The sequence below is a fragment of the Coenobita brevimanus genome, chromosome 47 (genome assembly GCF_032717465.1).
Source record: "Coenobita brevimanus isolate Jiangsu-jjx chromosome 47, ASM3271746v2, whole genome shotgun sequence".
Lineage (NCBI taxonomy): Eukaryota > Metazoa > Arthropoda > Malacostraca > Decapoda > Coenobitidae > Coenobita > Coenobita brevimanus.
The window spans coordinates 34,081,966-34,105,986 of record NC_137000.1 but is presented as its reverse complement, the minus strand read 5'-3'; the positions used below and the strand labels follow the sequence as shown (position 1 = coordinate 34,105,986).

General features: G+C 42.0%; 1 protein-coding gene across 1 annotated transcript in view; it reads right to left on the bottom strand.

Moving 5' to 3' along the window:
• Positions 1 to 24,021, bottom strand: part of LOC145399142 (uncharacterized) — a 313,723-nt gene that overhangs the window by 235,722 nt on the left and 53,980 nt on the right. Inside the window, exon 8 of the mRNA XM_080271880.1 lies at positions 17,563 to 17,776. Coding sequence (XP_080128006.1) covers positions 17,563 to 17,776 — 214 coding nt within the window. The remainder of the gene's footprint in view (positions 1 to 17,562; positions 17,777 to 24,021) is intronic.

Below are 24,021 nucleotides of genomic sequence, written 5' to 3'. Positions count from 1 at the left end.
GTGAAAGGGGAAACAGTAGGGGAGTGAAAGATAGGAATAATATATTATTGGTGGAGAAGAGAGAGAAACTGAGGAGATGGAAGGAGCACTTTGAGGATCTGTTGAATGTAGAGAGTGACAGCAGTGCTAGTATAAGTGGTTGGGGAATGGCTGGGAGAAGAAGAGATGAGAGAAGGGAGGAAGAGATCAGTAGGACGGAAGTAGTGGAAGCAATGAAGAAGATTAAGTTGGGAAAGGCCCCAGGAATTGATGGAGTGTGTGGTGAAATGCTTAGGTATGGGGGTGAGATTGTTGAGGAGTGGATATGGAAGTTGTATAGATTGGCTTGGGAAGAGGGAAGGGTTCCAGAGGACTGGACATCAGGTATAATTGTTCCTTTATGCAAAGGAAAAGGGGAGAGAGAAGTATGTGGTAACCATAGGGGTATTTGCCTACTTAGTGTGACTGGTAAAATATATGGTAGAATACTCATTGATAGAGTTAGGCATATGACAGAGGAGCTAGTTGGAGAAGAACAAGGGGGATTTAGGAAGGGAAAAGGGTGTGTAGATCAGATATTTGTTCTAAGATGTTTAGTGGAGAAGTATCTAGAGAAGGGAAGGAAAGTGTATGCTGCCTTCATGGACTTGGAGAAAGCTTATGACAGAATAGATAGGCAAGGTATGTGGAAGGTATTAAGAATATATGGAGTTGAGGGGAAATTGTTGAGTGCTGTGCAGAGTATGTACGAGGGAGCTAGGGCTACGGTGCAAGTGGATGGTGAGCTGAGTGAGTTCTTTGATCTCAATGTGGGACTGAAACAGGGTTGTGTGATGTCTCCGTGGCTGTTTAATATATACATAGATGGGGTTGTAAAGGAGGTGCAGGGTAGGGCAGTGGTGTGGGGGTGGCTCTAATGAATGAGGGTGAGATCTGGAAGCTTCCGGTGTTGCTGTTTGCTGATGATACAGTATTGTTGAGTGAAGATGAATGGGAGCTGCAAGGTTTGGTGAATGAATCTGGGACAGTGTGTAGGAGGAGGAATCTGAAAGTTAATGTAAACAAAAGTAAAGTTATGGTGTTTGAGAGGAATGAAGTCACAGAGTGTGCAGTGAGGTTGGATGGTGAGGATATGGAGAATGTGAGTGCATTCAAGTACTTGGGTAGTGTGATGAGTAAGGATGGAACTTTGGGGGATGAAGTGCGTGAAAGGGTACAGCAGGGAAGGAAGGTTGTTGGTACACTGAAAGCAGTGATGAGAAATAGGGAGGTGAGTATGGAAGTTAAGAAGTCACTGCATGATAGTATTGTGATCCCTACCCTGATGTATGGAAGCGAGGCGTGGACCTTGCAAGAGGGGAACAAGTCAAGAGTGAGAGCAGTGGAAATGAGTTACTTGAGAGGAGCATGTGGAGTGACGTGGAGGGACAGGTTGACGAATAAAGAAGTGAAGGAACGCTGTGGGGTGGATGTGGATGTGGTTGAGAAGATTAGGAGAAATACACTGAGGTGGTTTGGACATGTGAAGAGAATGGAGAATGAAAGACTGACTAAGAGGGTGTATGTAGGTGAGGTGGGGGGAGGGAGAGGGAGAGACAGACCGAGGACGAGGTGGAGGGATGGAGTTGAGAGGTATATGAGGGAAGGGGGGGTGAGTTGGGGGGAGGGTAGTTAAATGGTGGGTGACAGAGCGACTTGGAGGTGTTTTGTCTGCGGCCACCCTTTGCGGGATTAGGGCGTCGGGCTATATATAGATAGATAGATAGATAGTATGGAGGTACAGTTCGTTTGCCTAGTGCGCGAGCTCAGAGTGCGTGAATCGCATTGTGAGCGAGTGACCAAATATCATACCCAGAAACTTTGAATAAGCGAGTTTACCTCACAGAACACGAGGTAGAGGCAAGGAGTGGCTCAAAAACGTTATTTTCCATTAGTACGCGACCCTCCCCCCCACACAACGCGTCCATCATCACGTGTTGTCATGTTGGTGTGCAGAAATTCCCAGGGCATTCCACTGAGCAGCTTGGGGTAGGAGGTGGCAGGGGCACCATTACAGACAAGGCTAGTGCACAGTATGGATCCACTTTCTCAAGCTAACCTGTCATGTACGTGTGGCGTTTTTTTGCTGCTCCATCCTGACCTGTACTTCACCACACCATGCCTCCAGCCCTAAGAGTTAAGAAACTTCTGACACATGCAACCAAGTTAGAGATTATCAAGATGAAGGAGGAGGGACAAGGAAACACCACTATCGGGAAAGCCATGGGACTGACTGAACGAACAGTGAGGGCTTTTTGGAAGAACTGCGATGCCATCAGGGCACTTGTGAAGACGTATGGTGCATCTGAGCCTGACGGCCGTTCCCAGGTGGGAAATCGTTTGATGATACTTATGGAACGGTGTCTTGTCACCTACATTATGAGAAAGAAGGAAGGTGTACCACTGAATGGCAGATTTATTCAGAACCAAGCCCAGCTATTTTACAAGGCAGCATCTTGCAAATTTAATGTGGAGAAACCTTTCAAGGCATCAGTTGGATAGCTGCACTGCTTTTTGAAACGCAAGGAACTCCGTCACATCAAACCGTCTGGTGAATGTGCCTCTGCTGACAAGCTGGCTGCGCGAGAGTATCCTGCGATATTTAGAGTGCTAATTGAAGAAGGACAGTACACCAAGGACCAGATCCACAACACTAATGAAACATCGTTTTACTACAAGGCCATGCCCAAAACGACTTACATCGCTAGAAAAGAGAAACAAGCCCCTGGTCGAAAGCTCCAGAAGTGTAAGATGACGGTAATGTTCACTGCAAACCTGTCTGGGAGCCACAAGATGAGGCCAGTTGTTGTACACACAGCTTCACACCCAAGGTGCTACAAAAACCTTACGAACATGGACACAAGTGGCGTGTACTCGTACAAATCAACAAATGGTTGGATGACCGGGAACATTAAGAAGCACTCAATCCCCGATGCCAGGGCCAAGTGTCGGGAACTTGGCATTCCATTTAAGATGCTCCTTGTGCTGGACAATGCACCAAGTCACCCTCCATACCTAGAAGATCTGGACAAGGATTGTCGTGCTGTGTTTCTGCCACCCCAGACGACGTCACTCATGCAACCACTGGATCAAGAACTGATCACCACTGTCAAGCACCTCTACCACAAGCAACTATACGGCTACCTACGCAGGAAGACTGACACACAAGAGGAGCTTCATGCCCTACAAGAAGATCACAATGAAGACCTCAATGAGGCAGGTGCTCCCGTATCATCTCCGCCAGTGGCTGTATCCCGACCTGGCACACCTGACATGACTGTTGAGGCATTTTGGGTCGTTTCACAGTGAAGGATGCAGTTAACTTTCTCCTACAAGCCTGGCACCAGATTACGCCTGCAACAGTCAACCATGCGTGGGGACTGCTCGTGCCTCACTTATGCCTGGAGCACGAGACGGCCATTCAAGCACTGGCCAAGGCTAAGACAGCAATACTGACAGCAGTGCAACCTGTACCAAGTTTTTAGGAAGTTCCATTGGCAGACACACGAGAAGTGCATGTTGCTACCGAGGAACAGCCTCCCGAGGAAGTCTTGCAACGGATAGACGAGGCTGACACAGAGCCCGACACCAGGCAGAGTCAAGTTGAGAAGCCCAGTGTGATGGAGGGCAGGACAGAGCTGTGTATGTCAAGAATAAGCAAGATCCTTGCTGCCATGGATAAGCTCAAGGAAGAGGTGAAGGAATATGAAGTGAGCAACCTAAGAATGGAGGAGGTTCTCGGTGGTATCGACAAACTCTTCCATTTCTACACAGACAGGCACAGGCAAAAAATAAACAGGAGGAGACAGACGCTAATAACAAGTACACACAGTGGGCTCAAGTTAGTGACATTGAGGAATCAGCGACGTCATCTGATCCTGTTCCTGTTGAGGATGAAGAGGATGCAATGTCAGATATGTTAGCATTGGACTTCAAGGGGTTTATGGCCAAAGTGAGTGAGTTAAAGGCTCCTGGGGAAGGTGCTCAGAAGGAGTCAGTGGAGGGAAGTGTTGGTGCGGCAGCAGGTGCAGCGGGGGGTGAAGTGCTGTAAGTGTTGCTGGCCTCGGAACCCCTGTTATTTAAGTCCATCAGGCCTGTTGTATACTGTTGTTAAGGTGACTGCCCATATTTCTGTTACTGTAGCTATATCTGTAGTACAATGTCTGAAACATCTGACCTTTATTACATCTCTAAGGGCCAAAAAAAAAGTCCACGTATGAGGGGGTACTGCCCATATGTAATTTTTCCCATAAGTTTATGTATATTCAGTGCATGAATTCACACTGTGCAAGGTCGCGGACTGCCCAATCTCTCCCACACTGTGCAAGCGAACTGTATATACATTTTGTCTAGGCCCCCTAAAATCTGTTGAAAATTATGGGCCTGAAAAATAAAATGTAACAAGAAGGAAAGGGAGAAGGAGGAAGGGAGGAGGGTATACACAGAGACAGAATGAGAAAGGGGAAGGAAAAAGTAGGCAGCACACTACATCAAGTGAGTAGATGATGGTCACCACCACTTACCACCATGCTCTTAGGTGAAAAATTATGGCACTCTTCCCCCTGGGTCCGGGGTGGTCATCATGGGTCACACCTTGCCTTAAATGTGACTGGGGAAAATACCTACCAGTAAGCAATGTTTCATATTCCTTGGTTAAAAACTATGGTTGTACATGATGGCTTTGCTGGAACCCCCAGGGGCCACCTCTTCCCATGTGAGGACAACACTAAGTAGTTCCATCCTTCCCAGAACATGGCTGGGGTAAATATCTATCAATATTAAAAATTTTATGCTCTTCAGTTAAAAGCTTTGGCTGCACATACTAACTTTGCCCAAGACTAATTTGATAAATACGATTGTAGACGAGTGTGCTGTCCCAGGTGATTAGCTGAAAAGCGTGATTGTGAATGTGCACAAGGGGAAGGATGATGCCCTGGAATGAGGAAATTATTGAGCCATAAAACTTTAGGACCTGATAAATGAAGGTAATGGAGAGAGTTCTAAAAGGTACGATTAGGGAAGAAGTGAATAGTCTACTGATGAGATGCAGTCTGGGTTTATGCTACATAATGCGACCATTGATATCATATTCACTGCCCGACAGCCTCAGGAAAAATATATAGGACAGAAAAGGGATCTCTACTTATTTTTTGTTGACTTGGAGATGGCCTTTGACAAAGTCCCTGGGGGTAGTGAAGTGGGCATTGAGAAAGTTTGGGATTGAAGAGTGGCTGGCTGGGTGGTTATGACTATGTATTTGGGTGCTAGCACCCACATGAGTGAATGAAGATTTGAGTGATGAGTTTTTTGTGAATGTTAGTGCGCATCAGAGGTCAGCCCGTTATTGTTTCTCATGTTGATTGAAACTCTCTCAAACGACTTCAGAAATGGACTCTCATGGGAGATGTGTAATAACTGAACTGAAACTTAACAAAGTAATCACACTGTCGTGGCCGAGAATCAATCCTAGGCCCTCGCACTTTATGAGCGCGCACATTACCACTGAGCCAAAGAGAGGATCCCCGCTTTGTCTCCAAGCAATGCGGGCTTTTATACACCCAGTACATCACTCTTTTTCTCCCCTTGGTGATTAATTTGGCCAGTTTCGAACACACATGGTAGCGTAGTGCACTGGAGGCCACCACTTGGAGTGCTGCGGACCACACCGGACAGCTCACCCCCCCGGATGTAAGACTGTCAACAACATCACTGTCACCAAGGCTTCGCCTCACATCCCACCGCTGCCACCAATGTAGTACTGAACTGAAACTTAACAAATTAATCACACTGTCGAGGCCTAGATTTGATCCCGGGCACTTGCATTTTATAAGCGTGCACATTACCACTGAGCCAAAGAGAGAAACATGCTTTGCTTCTAAGCAACGCAGGCTTTTATACACCCATTACAGATGTATGCCAATGACTTGGTGTTGATTGCAAAGAATGAAAAGGAGGAAAGATTTGGAAAGTGGAGAGATGGTATGAGGTACGAGAGTTTGAGAGCAAATGTAGATAAAACTGTACAGGCACTCATGGAGTGCATCCCTCCGACAAGGACGACATAGTTCCCAAACCACTCTTCAGAATGGGTTAGGTTTTCTTATCACTGATTAGGGTTTCACAAAAATTTTTGTCTAGATCCAGAATCTACAGCATAATAATATCCGGATCGATCGCAAAAGTTAATGGACTGTTCCCTGGGACATAGTGCTTTCTACCCACCAACTCTGATCCAAATCTCTCTTTTAGTTTTTCAGTAATCCTGCATATGGACAAACAAACAAACAAACAAACACGGGTGAAAACATACACTCTTTGTGGAGGAGAACAAAAGAGAAGGTATCTGGGGCTGGTGGCAGTACTGTCAAAGAAGGTAGAGAGTGGCCATGTCCAGTTTGCCAAAAGGGGGTGGGAAGGAAATCTATCTTATGAAGCACTGGTGACAAGTAAGTGCATAAGAGATGAATTGGTGTCTGCAGTGTCCTGGGGAAAGTATGTGGAGAAAGTCAGGCGTGAAAGGATTGATCTTGCTAGTGAGTCACTTGAGTGTGTGGGATAGTTTTGTTACTTAGGAGACACATTATGTGCTGAAGGTGGGGCTGGAGCTAGCTTTGTGGCTAGAGTGAGGAATGGTTGAAGGAAGTTTAGGGAGCTGTTGCCTCTCCTGACACTGAGAGGGCTCTCCCTTCATGCTAAGCGATCTCTGCATGTGGCAAGTGTTAAGAAAATAGTGCTGTATGGTGATGAAACCTGGGCAGTAAAGGAAGTGGATATTTGTAGGCTCAAACAAGCAGACACGACAATGATTAAGTAGATGCGTAGTGTGTCCTTGAATGCGAGGTCTGGGGGCTACATTTATGACTGAAAAGTCGAGAGGAAGGATGGGATTGTTGGTCAGTAATCCATAAGTGTCTCCAATGATTCCGTTTATATGCTTTTCTGGTGACAAGTCATCCTGAATAATCACTCCAAAGTATTTCCCTTCTTTTACTAAATATCTCGTTGCCCATTTTGTATGAGCACTGCAGTCTTTTTTCACTTGCTCCCATTTCTAATACATGACATTCTTGGCACTGAAATCCATTTTCCAAGTCTGGCTGCAGCTGCGGAGTTTGTCCAAGTCCTCTTGCAGTTTTTTACAACTATCAATACATTTAATATGTTTCATGATTTTAGCATCATCTGCGAACATACACATGTAACTATTCAAATCTTCTGGCAAATCATTTATATATATCAGAAACATTATTGGGGCTAAGACAGAACCCTGGGATACTACACTAGTCACATTTCTCCAGTGCAAAACCTCGTCTCTTATAACTATTCTCATCTGCCTTCCTATAAGATAATCTCCCATCCACTTTAATAGTTTCCCATGCACCCCTCCAAAGGTCTTCAACTTCCACAGCAGTCTCTTATAGGGCACCCTGTCAAATGCTTCCTTGAGATCAAGATAGACATAATCTGACCATCCCTCTCTCTCTAGTATGACATCTATTACCCTACAATTGAAACTTAATAGGTTAGTAGCACAAGATCTTCCTTCCCTAAAACCAAATTGTCTTGGTCTTATCATTTAATTTTCTTCTAAATACTTTATCCATCTTTTTCTAATTATTTTCTCACAGATTTTACAAACAACACTGGTAAGTGAGACAGGTCTGTAATTGTGTGGATCTTCCCTATTTTCTCTCTTGAAGATTGGCATAATATCTGCTCTTTTCTTGTCTTTAGGTAACTGTCCATATTCCAGAGAGCTCTTAATGATGACAAACAGGCCATACTAATTGGTCAGCACATTCCTTCAGGATCCATCCAGTCACATCATTTGGTCCCACTGCTTTTCTCACATCCAAGTCCTTCATCAGCTGCAGCACCTCAATCATGTCAACTGTAATTTCTGCCATTCCCATCATCCTGGGTTCCATTTCAATTTCTCTAAATTCCTCTTCCAAGACATAGACTGACTACAGCTTGCTGTTCATTATTTCACACAATTCTTCTTCTCTTTCGTAAGTGCCATCTCCATCCCTCAATCATGTTATACTGTCCTTAACTTTCATTTTACCATTTACAGACCTATAAAATAGTTCAGGCTCTTTTTTTCATTTAGTTACAAAATCTTTTTTTTGTATTTCCTTTCTTCCTCTCTCTACTCCCTTACATATTAATTTCTTACCTGTTTGTACTCCTCACAAGCCCTTTCACTATATTTTCTTCTCACTTTATTCCATGCTCTTTTTCTTGCGTAAAGTGCCATTCTGCACCTACTGTAAAACCATTCTTTCTTTCTTTCCACTGCTGTGGAGAATTTTGGGACAAATACAGTGCTCGTCAGAAGTATAGAGCGCCTATGGCAGGGCGCACAATACTTTTGGCGAAAAAAGAATCACCCGTTTTTGGTACTAAAAATTGAGCCAGATGTTTGGGGCACTAACATGACATCACAGGAGCTTGAGGCCTTACTGCGCGCTGGTTGGCTCCCGCCTCAGTTGCCTAGGGGCTGCATAAGAGAGGGGAACTCTGCCACATCTCCCTCTCTTCTTGCGCCATTTTTTACCTAGTGTCCTGCAGTGTTTTGGTTTTTGCCACTTTGTTATGGCCCCTACCCGTGAACTTTCAAGTGAAATCATATCACAGATCATTGCTCTAAAGGAGGCAGGCCACCAAATGAAGGAAATTAGTGAATTGGTTGGTGTGGATTGATCGACAGTGCGTAGGTGGTGCGCCCATTTTTGAGTGGAAAATAGTGGTGAAGATCCCACAAAGAAACCGCGGGCTGGTAGGCCCAGGAAAACTTCCTCGAGGTCTGTTAATGTTTTAAAACGTGCAGTGGAGTCTAATCCTCGCGTGAGCGCAAGGAAAATTAAGGAGAGCAACCCGGAAGTGTTTGGTGAGGTTTCTGTGCGCACGGTGTATCAAAGAGTCCATGAACTTGGTTACACAAGTCACAGGCCTGTGAGAAAGCCTCTTCTTACACGTTACCAGCAACTTCGTAGGCTTGCCTTTGCTAACAAGTACCTTAACTTGGGTGAGGACCAATGGTTGTCAGTGTTGTGGTCTGATGAGGCAACAATTAGTGTTATCTGTAATCGAGGAGCGCGCGAGTACTGGCGCAAAGGTAGTGACCCGCTTAACCCCCGTTACGTGGAGAGCACAGTTAAACACCCTGATTCACTTATGATATGGGGTTGTTTCTCTGGTAAAGGTTTGGGGAAGCTTGTTGTGCTTCCCAAGAACAGCAGAGTGAATCAGGACATTTATCTGGAGCTTCTTTGTGATCATTTACCTGAGTCCTTCGAGATCACAGGTGCATGAGTGTTTCAGCAGGACAGTGCACCTGCTCATAAAGCCAAATCGGTCACCAATTGGCTTCGTGACTGCGAGGTATCATTCATGAAAGACTGGCCAGGCAATAGCCCAGACCTCAACCCGATAGAAAACCTCTGGTACCTCGTAAAGAAGAATCTCCAAGGAAAGGACGTGAGCTCTCTGCCTAAGCTGGAAGCAGCCATTCGTGACTCCTGGGACAAAATATCACTCCTGCACCTGAGGAACCTCGCCCTCTCACTTCCAAGACGTCTCAGGTACGTGAAGAAGCATAAAGGATACCCTACCAAGCATTAAAGGTAAATAAAATGCATTATTTATATGTTTTTTCAATGTTGAAAGGTTTGTTTCATAGGAGGGACGCAGGGCGCTCGATACTTCTGATGAGCACTGTATACTGATGCCTGTTTTATATAATTTTATCAGAAACTTATATTTCTCATCAAATTTTGTGATCGCATTCATTTTACTCCGGTCTACATTTTGGAAAAAGTTCCTCAGGGATGCAAAGTCTGCCTTCCCATAATTGTATCTAGGCTATATTCTCGTGTTTTCCATATCTTTCTCTTTCTCTTACTCTCACCACTTCCATCTCAATAACCAAATGATCACTTTTACCATAGGGGCACTGGTAGTTTATGTTCTTCTCATCATTTGGGTCCTTTGTGAATACCAAGTCAAGCCTTGATGGTTCGTCATCTCCTCTAATTCATGTATTTTCTTTAATTAGCTGAGTTAACATGTTTTCCATCATCAATTTCCTTAATTTATTTCCTCATAATACCTCACAGTTCCCAGCATCCATACTTTCCCAATCAACTTCTCTACACTTAGAATCCCCCTTGATTATTATTCTATTTCTTCGTTCAATTAACATCTTTAGCTCAATGGTTTCCTGTAAGACAAGAAACTATTTACAACGCTGGGTGGTAACCAAATAACCAAACCCATACATGCTCCCTATGTGTCTACAAGTGGGTTGGTGGAGGGTTAGTGTCCCTCCCCATAACTCAAAGTCAAATGGCCAACCCTTATGGGATTATGGCATCTGGCAATTAACAGATATATAGACTCTCTTATTAATTGTTCATAATCTTCTTTTGTCCATGCCCTAGTTTGGGGGGGAAGCATATAAAATACTATTACATCTATTTTTTCTCCAAAAAAGTCCTCTATTTCTATTCTCAAAAGTTCAGCTGTGGAATTTTCAATTTCTATATTTTTTGTTCTTAAGTCAGTACGGGTTAAAATCATTGCACCTCCACCAAACTTGCTTTCTCTAGCCTTCCTCCAAATAGAGTAAAACCTTGATATAACGGACTTCAATAGAAAGGAATTCACTTTTATCTGAATCAAGGAGCTACCAGACTAAATTCCTATATATCGGAAAAAGTCTGATAAAGCCACAAGCAGTCCAGACTGCCTGACCACTTCAGCAATGTTCACCACAATAAGGCAAATAAAAGTCATGTTTGTCAGTGTACTGTACAGTATTATCATATATAATATACTATTTGATCAAATGTAGTGAAGTTATAACAGTACAGTACTGCAGTGACAGTCAAAACAGTTTAACCCTCTTGTACTCTTTCGACGCCACCTGAGTCCAACCACTTCCAAGTACTGAGTGACAGTCTCTCACCAGCCCAGACCTCATGCTCCCCACACTCCTCACTCAACGATTCGTGCGGTATCAGAAACTGATTTCAATCATTTTATTTCCCCGCCCTTATTATAAATGTATTGTTTTGAAACTGTTTATGTTATAAATTAATGAATGATCTTCCTAATGAATGAAAAAAATCTAAAAAAAAAAAAAAAAAAAAGGAATTACCATATTGTATCATTCACTTAGTCAATGCTCATTTACTCACAGACAAATAAACATTTCAGCAATGATTATAGAATATTGTAGAGCATTTATCTTTGATCCATTTCGTAAAAAAAAACAGTTCTAGCTATACTGGAAAATTTTTTATGGCATATGGAATAATAATAGTTGTTCATCATGCCTGGCAGCTCTGAGTGAACTGTTTCCTATCATTTCATTCTCGCCCGCCCAGACCTCACACTTCCCACATTCCTCACTCAGTGATTTATGCAGCATTGAAAAATGATTACAATCATTTCATTCCCCTGCCCTAATTTTTAATTGTATTGTTATGAAACTGGTACAGTCGCCAAACTTTCCACCTGGGCCACCTAGCCGCGAGAGGTGGGTAACGGGTGCTGGCAACAGTGTATTTGTTTGTTCGTTTGTACATGCTCGACGAAAGTTCGGATCATCAACTCTCGTCTTCTGTAGTGAACCTCAGTCAGAGTTCATCCCAATATTCGGTCGACAATTTTTAGCCGGAAGAATTTCAAAGGAACTTCTTGAAAGTATTGGATAATGCGAGTATTGAAAACAGTAAGTAAAATAATCTAAAAAAATTGCATCTTTACATATATTACATATTTATAAACGTATTCATTTACATTATTATATGATAAACCCATGGCTCATCACTTAATCATTACGTGGATCACTGTGCTTGCAATGCAAACACGGCTATTGTTTTAACAGTTGATATATATTAAATATGTGAAAAAGTACTGTGGATGACGTGGTAATTAACGCTTCCGCCAGCCGATCCGTGTGACGTGGTTCCACCCCAGTTAGAAGAGATGGGTTTCTCCTGTTAAATACCATGCCCTTATCTTTTGACCTAGTCTTAGTAGCAGCCAGTCAGCAACCAAAATCACATATCCTCGCACCCCGGGCCTCGGTGATGGGCGCTAAAGCGCCTAGGGTCATGGGATTTAAAAAAAAAAAAAAAAAAAAAAAGTGTTCCAGCCTGTAGTGATAATTTTATGTTCGTTATGTTGCATTTACCAATCACATAAGTAAGATGACAGGCAATGGTGATATAAATGTCCCAGCTATTCATGAATCAGTAGCAATTGTGCTTCAAATGACTGGAAGCTTTTGCATACTGTGATGTAACGGTGGAGTCTTCATCTTGCTATAATGTGAGATAATGTTGTTTGGTGAAGACTCAATGAGCGTGTAAATGTGTGACCTCACACAAAAGCGGCACTGCTCACAATCAATTTTCCTTGTAATGTGTAATTCAGTCATGTGAAATGACTATAAAGGTGTGCTGTTATGACCATAGGCATATGAAATATGATACGGTAAGTCATTTCATAGCTGATATAATAGCCACGTTTCGCAGCAGTATAAATAAACTCTTTGGCTGTTGAGGTGACACTGTTTTAACATACTTCTTCCTGGTGCACCACAGAACACATAAAAACATATACCTGAAGTACTACCAACGAGGAAATAAGCAACCGTTAACAGTATCTGGACATCATTCTAACGTATACTGGTCAGTGTCATTCATGATGTGAATATGGAAGGTATCTTACTTGTAACTTGACATAGATGTTAGGTAACTGCATTCCTCTTCAACCTATACTGATAGTGGTATCAAGTGATAACCCTGTGAAATGGAATTACTGATATAAGGAGAGAGTGAGAGAGAGAAAGGCTTGGAGCGATTCCAGTATTATAGTGCATTAACATGTTATGGTAACAATGTAACAACAACATAGAAAATAAAATGTTTAGTGTTGTTAAGAATGCAATATTTAGTAGAATGCTAATGGATCTCAAAGACTAGTTCGACAATTATTATCACTGGCGGTATGAATAACGTAACCCCCTCCCCCCGTCCGGCGCCTGCCCTGGCTCCTCCCTTAAGCAGCTCTCCCACCGGCTCGACCAGTTGCAGGAAACCGGTCGCATGGAATTGTTGCGTGCCATAGGTTGCACGGACCAAGGCCAAATAAGTACAGTATAATATATATAATTGTATTATATATAAGAGTATATATCTATATCATATTATATATATTACCTTATATAATTAATAATCATATTTATTTGGCCTTGGCCAACGCGACCTATGGCACACAGTTTTCCGTGCGACCAGTTTCATGCAACTGGCTGAGTCGATGGGAGAGCCGCCTTACTCCTGAGACATTTTTCTCTCCACCCAACAACGAACCCAGCCATCTATGGGATGAACTCTGACTCTGACTGAGGTTCACTACAGACGAAGAGAGTTGATGATCCGAACTTTCGTCGAGCATGTACGCAAGAACAAACAGATACACTGTTGCCAGCACCCGTTGCCCACCTCTCCCGGCTGGGTGGCCCAGGTGGAAAGTTTGGCGACTGTACATGTTACAAATGAATAAATGATCTTCCTAATGAACAAAAAAAATAAATAAATAAAGGATATAAAACACCATACTTTATCGTTCAGTAATGTATTCATTTACTCAATGACATATACTCATATACAGTACTCACACACTGTATTTACAACAACAAATTGTTGTGAAAAAAATTCAGCAAATTATATGGTTGGACTCAACCTGTCAAACGAGTGTGAGCAGCTGATTTCACATGGACGAATCCTGCGCTGAAAGAATGTGAGTGGTTGGATTTCACTTGGACGAATCCTGCACCAAAAGAGCACGAGCGGTTGGATTTCGTGAGTGGTGTGCTTTCACTTGGACGAATTCTGCGTCGAAAGAGTGTGAGCAATTGGATTCTTCACCGGGCCCCCATGTATGAAAGGGTTAAAAGCCATTCATGCTATCCGAACTAATGTCTGATATATCGGAAAAAGTCCGAGTTAGCAGGGAGGAGTCCAGATGTCGCTTTCATTGGAATTTCGCATTTTTTGGAGAGGCTTGGGTCCCAATTACTCCGTTACAGTAAGGTCTTACTGTATTATAATTGTTCCATCCAAATAATTTTGTATCAACATCTCAGGGCAATTCAGTCTCCACCAAGCGTACAATTTCAGGTTTCTTTTCATTAATATAGTCTCCCATTTCCCCTTTCTTAGATACTGACCCATCTACATTACTATACATCATACTTAGATTTACTGCCCTGGTTTTATCTTTCCTCATTCTTCTCTTTTTAGTATTTATAACCATCCTCTTTGTTTCCTTCACATCTAGTTCCTCACATAACACTTCCTTACTTTCATATCAATCACTCCCCCCCAAAAAAGTTTACATTCTTCCTCTGTCCTCATGTCATTTTTTTCCTTTACTTGTTCCTTCAAAGATTTTAGAACTTCTCTTTCTTTTTCATTCAAATATTTTCTTCCTACAATACTTTCCATCCCTGCCTCTTTGTTTAGTTTCCAGGTCACTAAGTATATAGTTTACTATCCTTTCTGATGACAACATAACTCTCATTGGTCTTGCTTCCCCTTTCTTATATGACCCTATCCTCCTTACTTCCCCAATTTCTTCATCCAACTTGTTTCCTTCAGGATCGATCTTGCCCAATATTTTCCTCAATTGATTTTAGTCTCACTCGAGTCTCACATATCTAACCTCTTCCTCCTCCTTGTTTCCAAATATTACCACATATCTGTTCCTTTCTGCAGTTTCTTTCACTATTTTCTCTTTCTTCTTCAATATTTTCACTACATTTTCTCCCATTTTTTTCTTGTTCATTTCCCTTTCTTCCTGAATGATTTCCCTTAAGGTAAAAACTTCTTTCTGTTCTTCTTCCACATGTGCCCACTTTGCCTTTTGCTCTTCTAACACAATAATCACCTTCTCCATTTTGTTACTGCTCTCTATTAATTTTCACCTTAATTCAATACTTTCTTGTTTCAAATTCTTGATCTGGTTCACTGTCTCACTGGCCTGTATCAGACTCTGTATAGCGTTTTTGGTATTTTCAGGCATGTTTCTTGATACTTGATCCTTCACTTTCATTTCTGGTTCACTAATTCTCATAATTAACATTTTAACTAAATCCATCACACTTGCTTCACTGTCAAGTCTGGAAATTCGGGTCCCCCAATGTTTACATTGTCAGCCATGTTTGATGGTTGGGTCAGTACTAACAACCGTTATCGAGATTCCTATGAACATTCATGTGTACACAAATATTTACTGACAAAATGTGGAAGATGTGCAGATTGGCCTGGAAGGAAGGTAGAGACCTGGAGGATTGGAAGTCAGGTATAATTATTCCCCTGTACAAAGGAAAAGAGGAAAAAGAAATATGTGGTAATCAAAGGAACATTTGTCTTCTTAGTGTAATAGGAAAGGTATATGGTAGGATACTTATTGACAGAGTTAGGGAAATAACAGAGGAATTAGTTGGAGAAGAACAGGGAGGTACTGTATTAGGAAGGGATGAGGTTGTGTAGATCATATATTCCTTCCTAGGTCATTAGTGGTAAAGTTTCAAGAGAAGGGAAAGAAGTTGTATGCAGCCTTCATGGATTTGGAGAAAGCATATGACAGGGTGGATAGACAAGGATTGTGGAAAGTATTAAGAATATATGGAGTAGATGGGAAGTTGTTGAATGCCGTGAAGAGTATGTATCATGATGCTAAGGCTGCAGTGTGTGTAGATAGTGAAGTGAGTGAAGTTTGCTATTTGAAGGTTGGATTGAAGCTGGGATGTGTCATGTCTCCATGGTTGTTTAATCTATATATGGATGGGGTTATAAAAGAAATACAAGGTAGGGCACTGGATAAGGGAGCAGCCCTAGTGAGAGAGGGCAGTGTTTGGAAACTCCCTGTACTGCTGTTTGCAGATGATACTGTGTTGTTAAGTGAAGACGAAAGGGAGCTGTAAGCTTTAGTAGATGAGTTTGGGAGAGTGTCTAAGAAATGGAATCTAAAGGTGTATGTTGGGAAGAGTAAAGTTATGGTCTTCGAGAGAAGTGAAATCAGTGAATGTACAGTGAGGCTGGATGAGGAGGAAATGGAAAATGTGAGTGCCTTTAAGTACGTGGGTAGTATGGATGGAAGTTTAAAGGATGAAGTACGTGAAAGGGTACAACAATGAAGAAAGGCTGCTGGTTCCTTGAAAGCAGTGATAAGAAACAGGGAAATGAGCATGGAAGTGAAAAAGTTACTACATGACAGTATTGTGATACCAACCCTAATGTATGGATGTGAAGCTTGGACCTTGTTGAAGGGACATAACTCAAGAGTGAGAGCAGTGGAAATGAGTTATTTGAGAGAGGCATGTGCAGTCACATGGAGAAACATACTGACAAATGAGGAAGTGAAGGAGCATTGTGGTGTGGATGTGAATGTGACAGGAAGTGTTAGGAGAAACACACTGAGGTGGTTTGGCCATCTGGGGAGGATGGAGAGTGAGAGACTGATGAGGAGAGTGTATGTGAATGAGGTGGGGAGGAAAGGGAGGCAGAGGCCAAGGTTAAGATGGAGGGATGGAGTGGAAACGTATGTGACGGAGGAGGGTGTGACCAGGAAGCCGGGCAGTGAAATGGCGGGGGACAGGGCAACATGGAGGCAATTTGTTTGTGGCCACCCCTTAAGAGATCAAGGCATCTGGCAATTGATAGACAGATAGGTTCTTTACATTTTTGGCACACTATATTAACAGACAATACTTTAAACTTTAGAGAATCCTACAGGAAACAGGACAAACATAAGTCCTGAAAATATTTATGTCCTGAAAATATTTATGGTTTGCAGGGGTGGTTGAGACACGTCCATTCGCTCTGGCTCCGTGTGTGTGTGTGTGTGTGTGTGTGTGTGTGTGTGTGTGTGTGTGTGTGTGTGTGTGTGTGTGTGTGTGTGTGTGTGTGTGTGTGTGTGTGTGTGTGTGTGTGTGTGTGTGTGTGTGTGTGTGTGTGTGTGTGTGTGTGTGTGTGTGTGTGTGTGTGTGTGTGTGTGTGTGTGTGTGTGTGTGTGTGTGTGTTGTTGTTGTTGTTGTTGTTGTTGAGACAGAGAGAGATTCTGGCCTTACAAAACCAGTTATATTACTCAAGCTTCCAAAACTTACATGTGTTCTGTCTTCAGTTTATCCAAATCATCTTTCATCATATGGGTGAGACACATATTTAACTACTGAAATTTAGATAGCTACTGCATGTGCATATGTACTCTTTAGATGTAATAAAAATTATACTCTGAATCAAAGAAAGATATACCTGTATCATAAAAGGATACCAATATTCTGTGCTCAGCATGCTAATGTTTTATCTCATACAAATATGTACTATACTCTTATTATATTCATCAGCATCTTATGACTGAAGTCTTCATAGTTTACCAAAATGGTACACATACAGTCTAGCAGGAACTAAGATCTCAGAGGGCCTGAACTAACACATATGCTGTGCTAATAAAATCCAAACTCACCCACTTCCTTGTAGTTAACGATGAAGCCAGGTACCTTTGAAGGGTTGGTGGGTCCTCGTGGCTGGTTCCACTTTACATCAAGTTCCTCATTCGTAACTCTGACAAGGCTAATATTGACAGGAGTCTTGGGCATGTCTGACGGGATGTAAATACTAAGCAAGAAAGCCTCTGAAGCCACACCCATCCTGTTTGTGCTGATGCACTGGTACACACCCTGTAGATGATGAAAATGGTGCACTTGACTTTTTAAAATTATTATACAATAATAAGCATACTATAGCTGGGCAAGTTTCTCACATTTAGGTTCCTTCATAAACACCCTTAAATACTAAATGCTGGACTTGATAACTTCTGCAAAGCATAAACTGATGATGGTCATATCAAGCTGGAAGATGCACACATAATCATTCTAAATATTTTTTAAAAACTAACATTTATCCTTCCTGCTAAGCTGATGTAGACAAGAAATAAGACAGCAATCTCTATACACATAATACAACACACAGAAGTGAAGGCAAGTAAGTAAGTGTTATAATTCCAAACTGCTTGTAAAGAAAAACTTGACTCTCCCCATTCAATTCTGAAGGCTATTCCTTTCTTTTTGGACAGACCACATAGCTAAGAACTGGTTGAGCCTCAAGCTGGTGGCTGGTGAGTTATCAAGAAGATGCCAACAATGCCTGCTTTGGAAATAATTAATAAATGATTCCTGGCTTTATAAAAAAGAAAATCATCCAGGAGACACAGGACCACCTCTTTAATATTAACAAAAACTTTTATCTACCTTTGAATTGATTTAATGACTCTGTAATGGTGAAGAGAAATGTCTTTTTGTGTAAGAAGACGATCCATCAATAAACAAGGCAAATATGATTAAACAGTATAAGGGATAGGTTGGGTCAGGATAAGCTTGGTTAGATTAGCATAAAATAGGTCAGGTTAGGCTACATCATGATAACACAAAACAGGTCAAGTTATGCTAGGTTAGTTTAGGATAAACTAGGTAAAATTAAGAAAAGAAAAAATTGGTTAGGTTTAGATAAATAAGCAATGATAAGGGTAGTTTTGTCCCCAAAACCGCATTGTAAGTCAATGTCCATCTGACTTCAGCACACACAAGATGGTGTATGTCTGTCTTCAGTGCTGTGGGTGGTTGTAAACAAAGACTGCTTTTTAAATGTTATGCACAACTTATAGAAGATATTAAAAAAATGTTGAAACTTAAAAACGCACTCAAAAAAATACAAAAATAATCCCACACAGAGCTTTGATCAAGAAAAAAAAATGAAGAAAAAAGCAAAATAAGGTGGTCCTATGTCTACTTGAAGATTATCAAAATACATTTGTCTATAGTCAAAACCCTCAGAGAAAAAAAAAATCCATCGATAACATGACAGCACTGTATGCACACCTGACTGACCATCCACCTCATCTACTCTAACATTCTATACTTTTCCATTCATATCTCTGAACAAAAACATTCTCTCACTTCTCTCACACATCATACACCCTTCCATATTTGCCCCATTCTCATCAGTCACTCCTGCTGCTCAGTTCTCTATTGTGCCATATTAATAATGTCAAGTTCCTGCATTATGACCTGTACTACTACTACTACCAATAATAATAATAATAATAACAATAATACTGTAATAATAATAATCTATCTATCTGGACAGAAAAGAGATGAAGGTTTGTTGCTAGATGGGTGCTACACACCCATCAATAGAGGTAAAGGGATGCAAGCAGACAGTTCAGAGCAGCAGTGACCATTGAAGTTGCGACAGAAAAGAGATAAAGAGGCGACAGTGCAGCGAAGAGACAGAGGTTGAAGGGAGCCAGTAAGAGGAGGAGAGATGATGAAACGAAAAGCCTTTGACTCTACCCTATTGAGAAGAGCTGTATGGGGGAAGCCTCCCCTCACATGAGAGTTGTACTCTAAACAGGGGTAAATAAAACCCATGTATAAAGTCAACAACTGTACAGGGGTACAGAAGTCTGCCTAGCATACCTAACCTCTTGCAAGCAGATTGTACAAGTGATGCAATATGATCTTTCCAAGATAAGTCCTGAGTGAATGACACCCCAAGTATGTTCAAGGATGATGCAGGATTGAGCTTAATATTACTAAACATTATTGGGTACTCCTGTGGATGATTTTGATGGGTTGATAGGTGTAAAAACTGAGTCTTTGATGCATTCATAGAAAGAAGCCAATGTTCACCCAATTCCGAAGAAAGGAAGTTCGTCTGACCACTCTGATTACAGACCAATAGCTGTCACATCTTCTCTTGGTAAGGTATTTGAAACTTTAATTAATAAGCACATTGTTAAACATCTTGAATCCAACAACTTAATTAGTGATGGACAATATGGTTTTGCCACGAAAGATCCACCATTGACATACTCAATCTCCTAACTCATACCATCCATCAATCAATTGATCTACCTGGAGAAACTCATGCAGTAGCTCTTGCATTCGACAGAGTATGGCACCGTTCCCTGTTGTCCAAACTCCCTTGCTATGGACTAACGCCTTTTGTACCTTTGATTTCTTCATATCTTAGTGACAGGAAAATAAGAGTAAAAGTAGATGATGTATATTCCAATTTCCACTCAATTAATGCCGGCGTGCCGCAGGGATCAATTCTGGCGCCCTCCCTATTCCTGGTTCATATTAATGATCTCTTATCTGTCACCCACAATCCCATTCACTCATATGCAGATGACTCAACACTACATAGTTCATTCACACTCAGACACCCATTTACAAAGTCCAATATCTCTACCTCTCAACTCAGTACAGCCATATCCATAAATCAAGATCTATCTACGATCAGTGAATGGGGACAAAACTACCTTGTCTCTTTTAATGCTAGTAAAACTAAATATAAACAGTTTACTAATAGACAGATATTGCCAGATTCGTACATTATCTTCAGTGCTATTAATATTCCCATCTCCAAAAGTACTAAAATTCTTGGCGTCTGAGCAATGCCCTCAGCTAGACCTCTCATGTCAGATCACTTGCTAAAACCACCTCAAAGAAACTTGCATTATTGTACAGAGTCCATAACTTCTTCGCTGATGAGCAGGTAGCTATAATTTATAAGAGTCATGTGCACTCTCAGCTTGAATATTGCTCACCCATGTGGAATGGTTGTTGAGAGGTTGCAGTAAAACAACTAGACAAAATTCAGAATAAAGCTGTTAGAATTATGAACAACCCTGTCATTACATATAAACTACCTCCCCTGCAAGTAAGAAGGAATGTTGCCTCCCTTGCATTATTTTACAGGGGGTGGCTCTAATGAATGAGGGTGAGATTTGGAAGCTTCCGGTGTTGCTGTTTGCTGATGATACAGTACTGTTGAGTGAAGATGAATGGGAGTTGCAAGGTTTGGTGAATGAATTTGGGACAGTGTGTAGGAGGAGGAATCTGAAAGTTAATGTAAACAAAAGTAAAGTTATGGTGTTTGAGAGGAATGAAGTCACAGAGTGTGCAGTGAGGTTGGATGGTGAGGATATGGAGAATGTGAGTGCATTCAAGTACTTGGGTAGTGTGATGAGTAAGGATGGAACTTGGGGGATGAAGTGCGTGAAAGGGTACAGCAGGGAAGGAAGGTTGTTGGTACACTGAAAGCAGTGATGAGAAATAGGGAGGTGAGTATGGAAGTTAAGAAGTCACTGCATGATAGTATTGTGATTCCTACCCTGACGTATGGAAGCGAGGCATGGACCTTGCAAGAGGGGAACAAGTCAAGAGTGAGAGCAGTGGAAATGAGTTACTTGAGAGGAGCATGTGGAGTGACGTGGAGGGACAGGTTGACGAATGAAGAAGTGAAGGAACGCTGTGGGGTGGATGTGGATGTGGTTGAGAAGATTAGGAGAAATACACTGAGGTGGTTTGGACATGTGAAGAGAATGGAGAATGAAAGACTAAGAAGGTGTATGTAGGTGAGGTGGAGGGAGGGAGAGGGAGAGTTAGACCGAGGATAAGGTGGAGGAATGGAGTTGAGAGGTATATGAGGGAGGGGGGGGTGAGTTGGGGGGAGGGTAGTCAAATGGTGGGTGACAGAGCGACTTGGAGGCGTTTTGTCTGCGGCCACCCTTTGCAGGATTAGGGCGTCGGGCTATAGATAGATAGATAGATAGATTTTTCCTTCCTATGTTCTGTTATTTAAAAAAAAAAAAAATATATATATATATATTTTTATCCCAGTCAGAGATGCGACCTAAGTCAGACATTACGTGTGCCACAGCCTCATCCTTGTTTGTTGATGTAACTGCTGAGATGGACGTTGAGGGAACCAAATGGAAAGGTGAAGGGTGGAATCATCAGTGTACAAGTGGATAGGGTTATATGTACAGATTAGAAGATCTTTGATGAATAAAAGGGAGAGAGTTGGTGATAGGACAGAGCCCTGAGGAACACCACTGTTGACAGATCAAGGAGAAGAATGATGGAAGTCTACAACAGCAGCTATAGAATGACCAGAAAGGCAGCTATAGATGAAGACACAGATAGAAGGATAGAAACCGTAAGAGGGCAGTTTGAAAATTAAAGATTTATGCCAGACTCGATCGAAAGCCTTTGAGATGTCAAGTGCAATGGCAAAGCTTTCGCCAAAGTCCCGAAAGTAGGATGACCAGGAGTCTGAAAGGTAGGTGAGAAGATCACCTGTGGAGCGTCCCTGACGGAACCCATACTGATGATCAGAAAGAAGGTTGTGATTGGAAAGATGCTTTAAAATTTTTCTATTAAGAATAGACTCTAAAACTTTTGAGATACAGGATGTTAAAGCAATTGGATAATAGTTTGAGGGTTGGAAATGGTCACCCTTCTTTGGGACTGGCTGAATAAGAGCAAACTTCCAGCAAGAAGTAAAGGTACAAGTTGAAAGACAAAGGCAAAAGAGTTTATCTAGGCAGGGTGTAAGCACAAAAGCACAGTTCTTGAGGACGACAGGAGGGACTCCATCAGGCCCATATGCCTTGTTAGTACTGAGGCCAGTGATGGCAGAAATTACATCATCTGAAGAAATTTTAATGTCAGCTATGAGGAAGTCTTGGGGGGGATGGAGTGATCGAGGTTCAGCACCGGAATTGTCTAAGGTGGAATTGAAGGAGAAAGTCTGAGCAAAGAGATATGCTTTATCAGTAGAAGAAATTACTACAGAGCCATCAAAGTAGAAAAGAGGAGGGAAGGATGGTGAGGTAAAGTTGTCAGAAAGATTTTTGGCAAGGTTCCTGAAGGAGTGGGAAGAATTCGAGTTGGAGAGCTCAGAGCATTTAGTATAGATGAAATTATTTTTAGCAGAGTGAAAAACAGACTTATCACAATCCTGGGCAGAAGCATAAAAAAGATGTGATTCAGGGATGGGTGGGCTCCGGTACCTTTTGTAGGCTCTCTCTTTGTTGCAGACAGTCTTGGAACAAGCGTGATTAAACCAAAGCTTTCTTGCATTAGTCAAAGGATAGGAGAAAGGAATGTATGCTTCCATGCCCAAGCGAATAACCTCCATAATGTGCAAGACACAGATAGCTCCTGGCCATGGAAGCAATAACCATTCCACGGAAAATGAAAAAAGTACTGCCTGAGAGCCTCCCAATCCACAGCTCCAAAGTGCCACAGACGATGTTTCTTTGGAGGGTCCGCAGGCCGTACCAGAGCGATAGGACAGGTTAAGGTAATAAGGTTATGGTCAGAGGAGCACAATGGAGAGAAAAGATTAACAGTGTATGCAGAGGGATTAGTTGTAATGAAGAGGTCAAATATGTTGGAGCTCTCTCCAAGGCAGTCAGGGATATGGGTACAGTGCTGTACAAGCTGCTCTAGGTCATTAAGGATAGAAGAGATGAGGGCTTGTTCATCAGGTGGATCAGTGAATGGAAAGGAGAGCCAAAGGTGGTGGTGAACACTGAAATCTCCTAGAATGGAGATTTCAGAGCAAGGAGAAATGGAGAGAATGTGTTCCACCATAGAAGTAAGAGAGTTGAAGAATTTTTGATAGTCAGTAGAATTAGGAGATATGAAAACAGAACAGATATATTTAGTCAGAGAATGACAGGAAAGCCAAAGCCAGAGAGTAGAGAATTCAGAAAAATCAAGTTCAGGAACATGAGAGCAAGATAGGTCGTTGCATACATATACTGTACACAACAGCCACCTCAGACTTTGTAATAAGCACAGAGAAAGTACGAGGATACAGAAAAGTGTTTGCTGTCAGTTGCCTCAGACAGCTGTTTCGTTAAGGAAGAGAAGGTGAGGTTTAGAGGGGGAGAGGCCATGTTCAACAGAGAGAAAGTTAGAGGAAAGGCCATGAATGTTGCAGAAATGAAGAAGATGTGAGTCAGACAGTGGTTCCAGGTAGCTCATAGAGTCGTCACCGGGAGAGGGGCGGACAGTGGGGGCATTTATAGCACCAGTCGAGCAGGGCAGTACTCCCAAGGTGGATG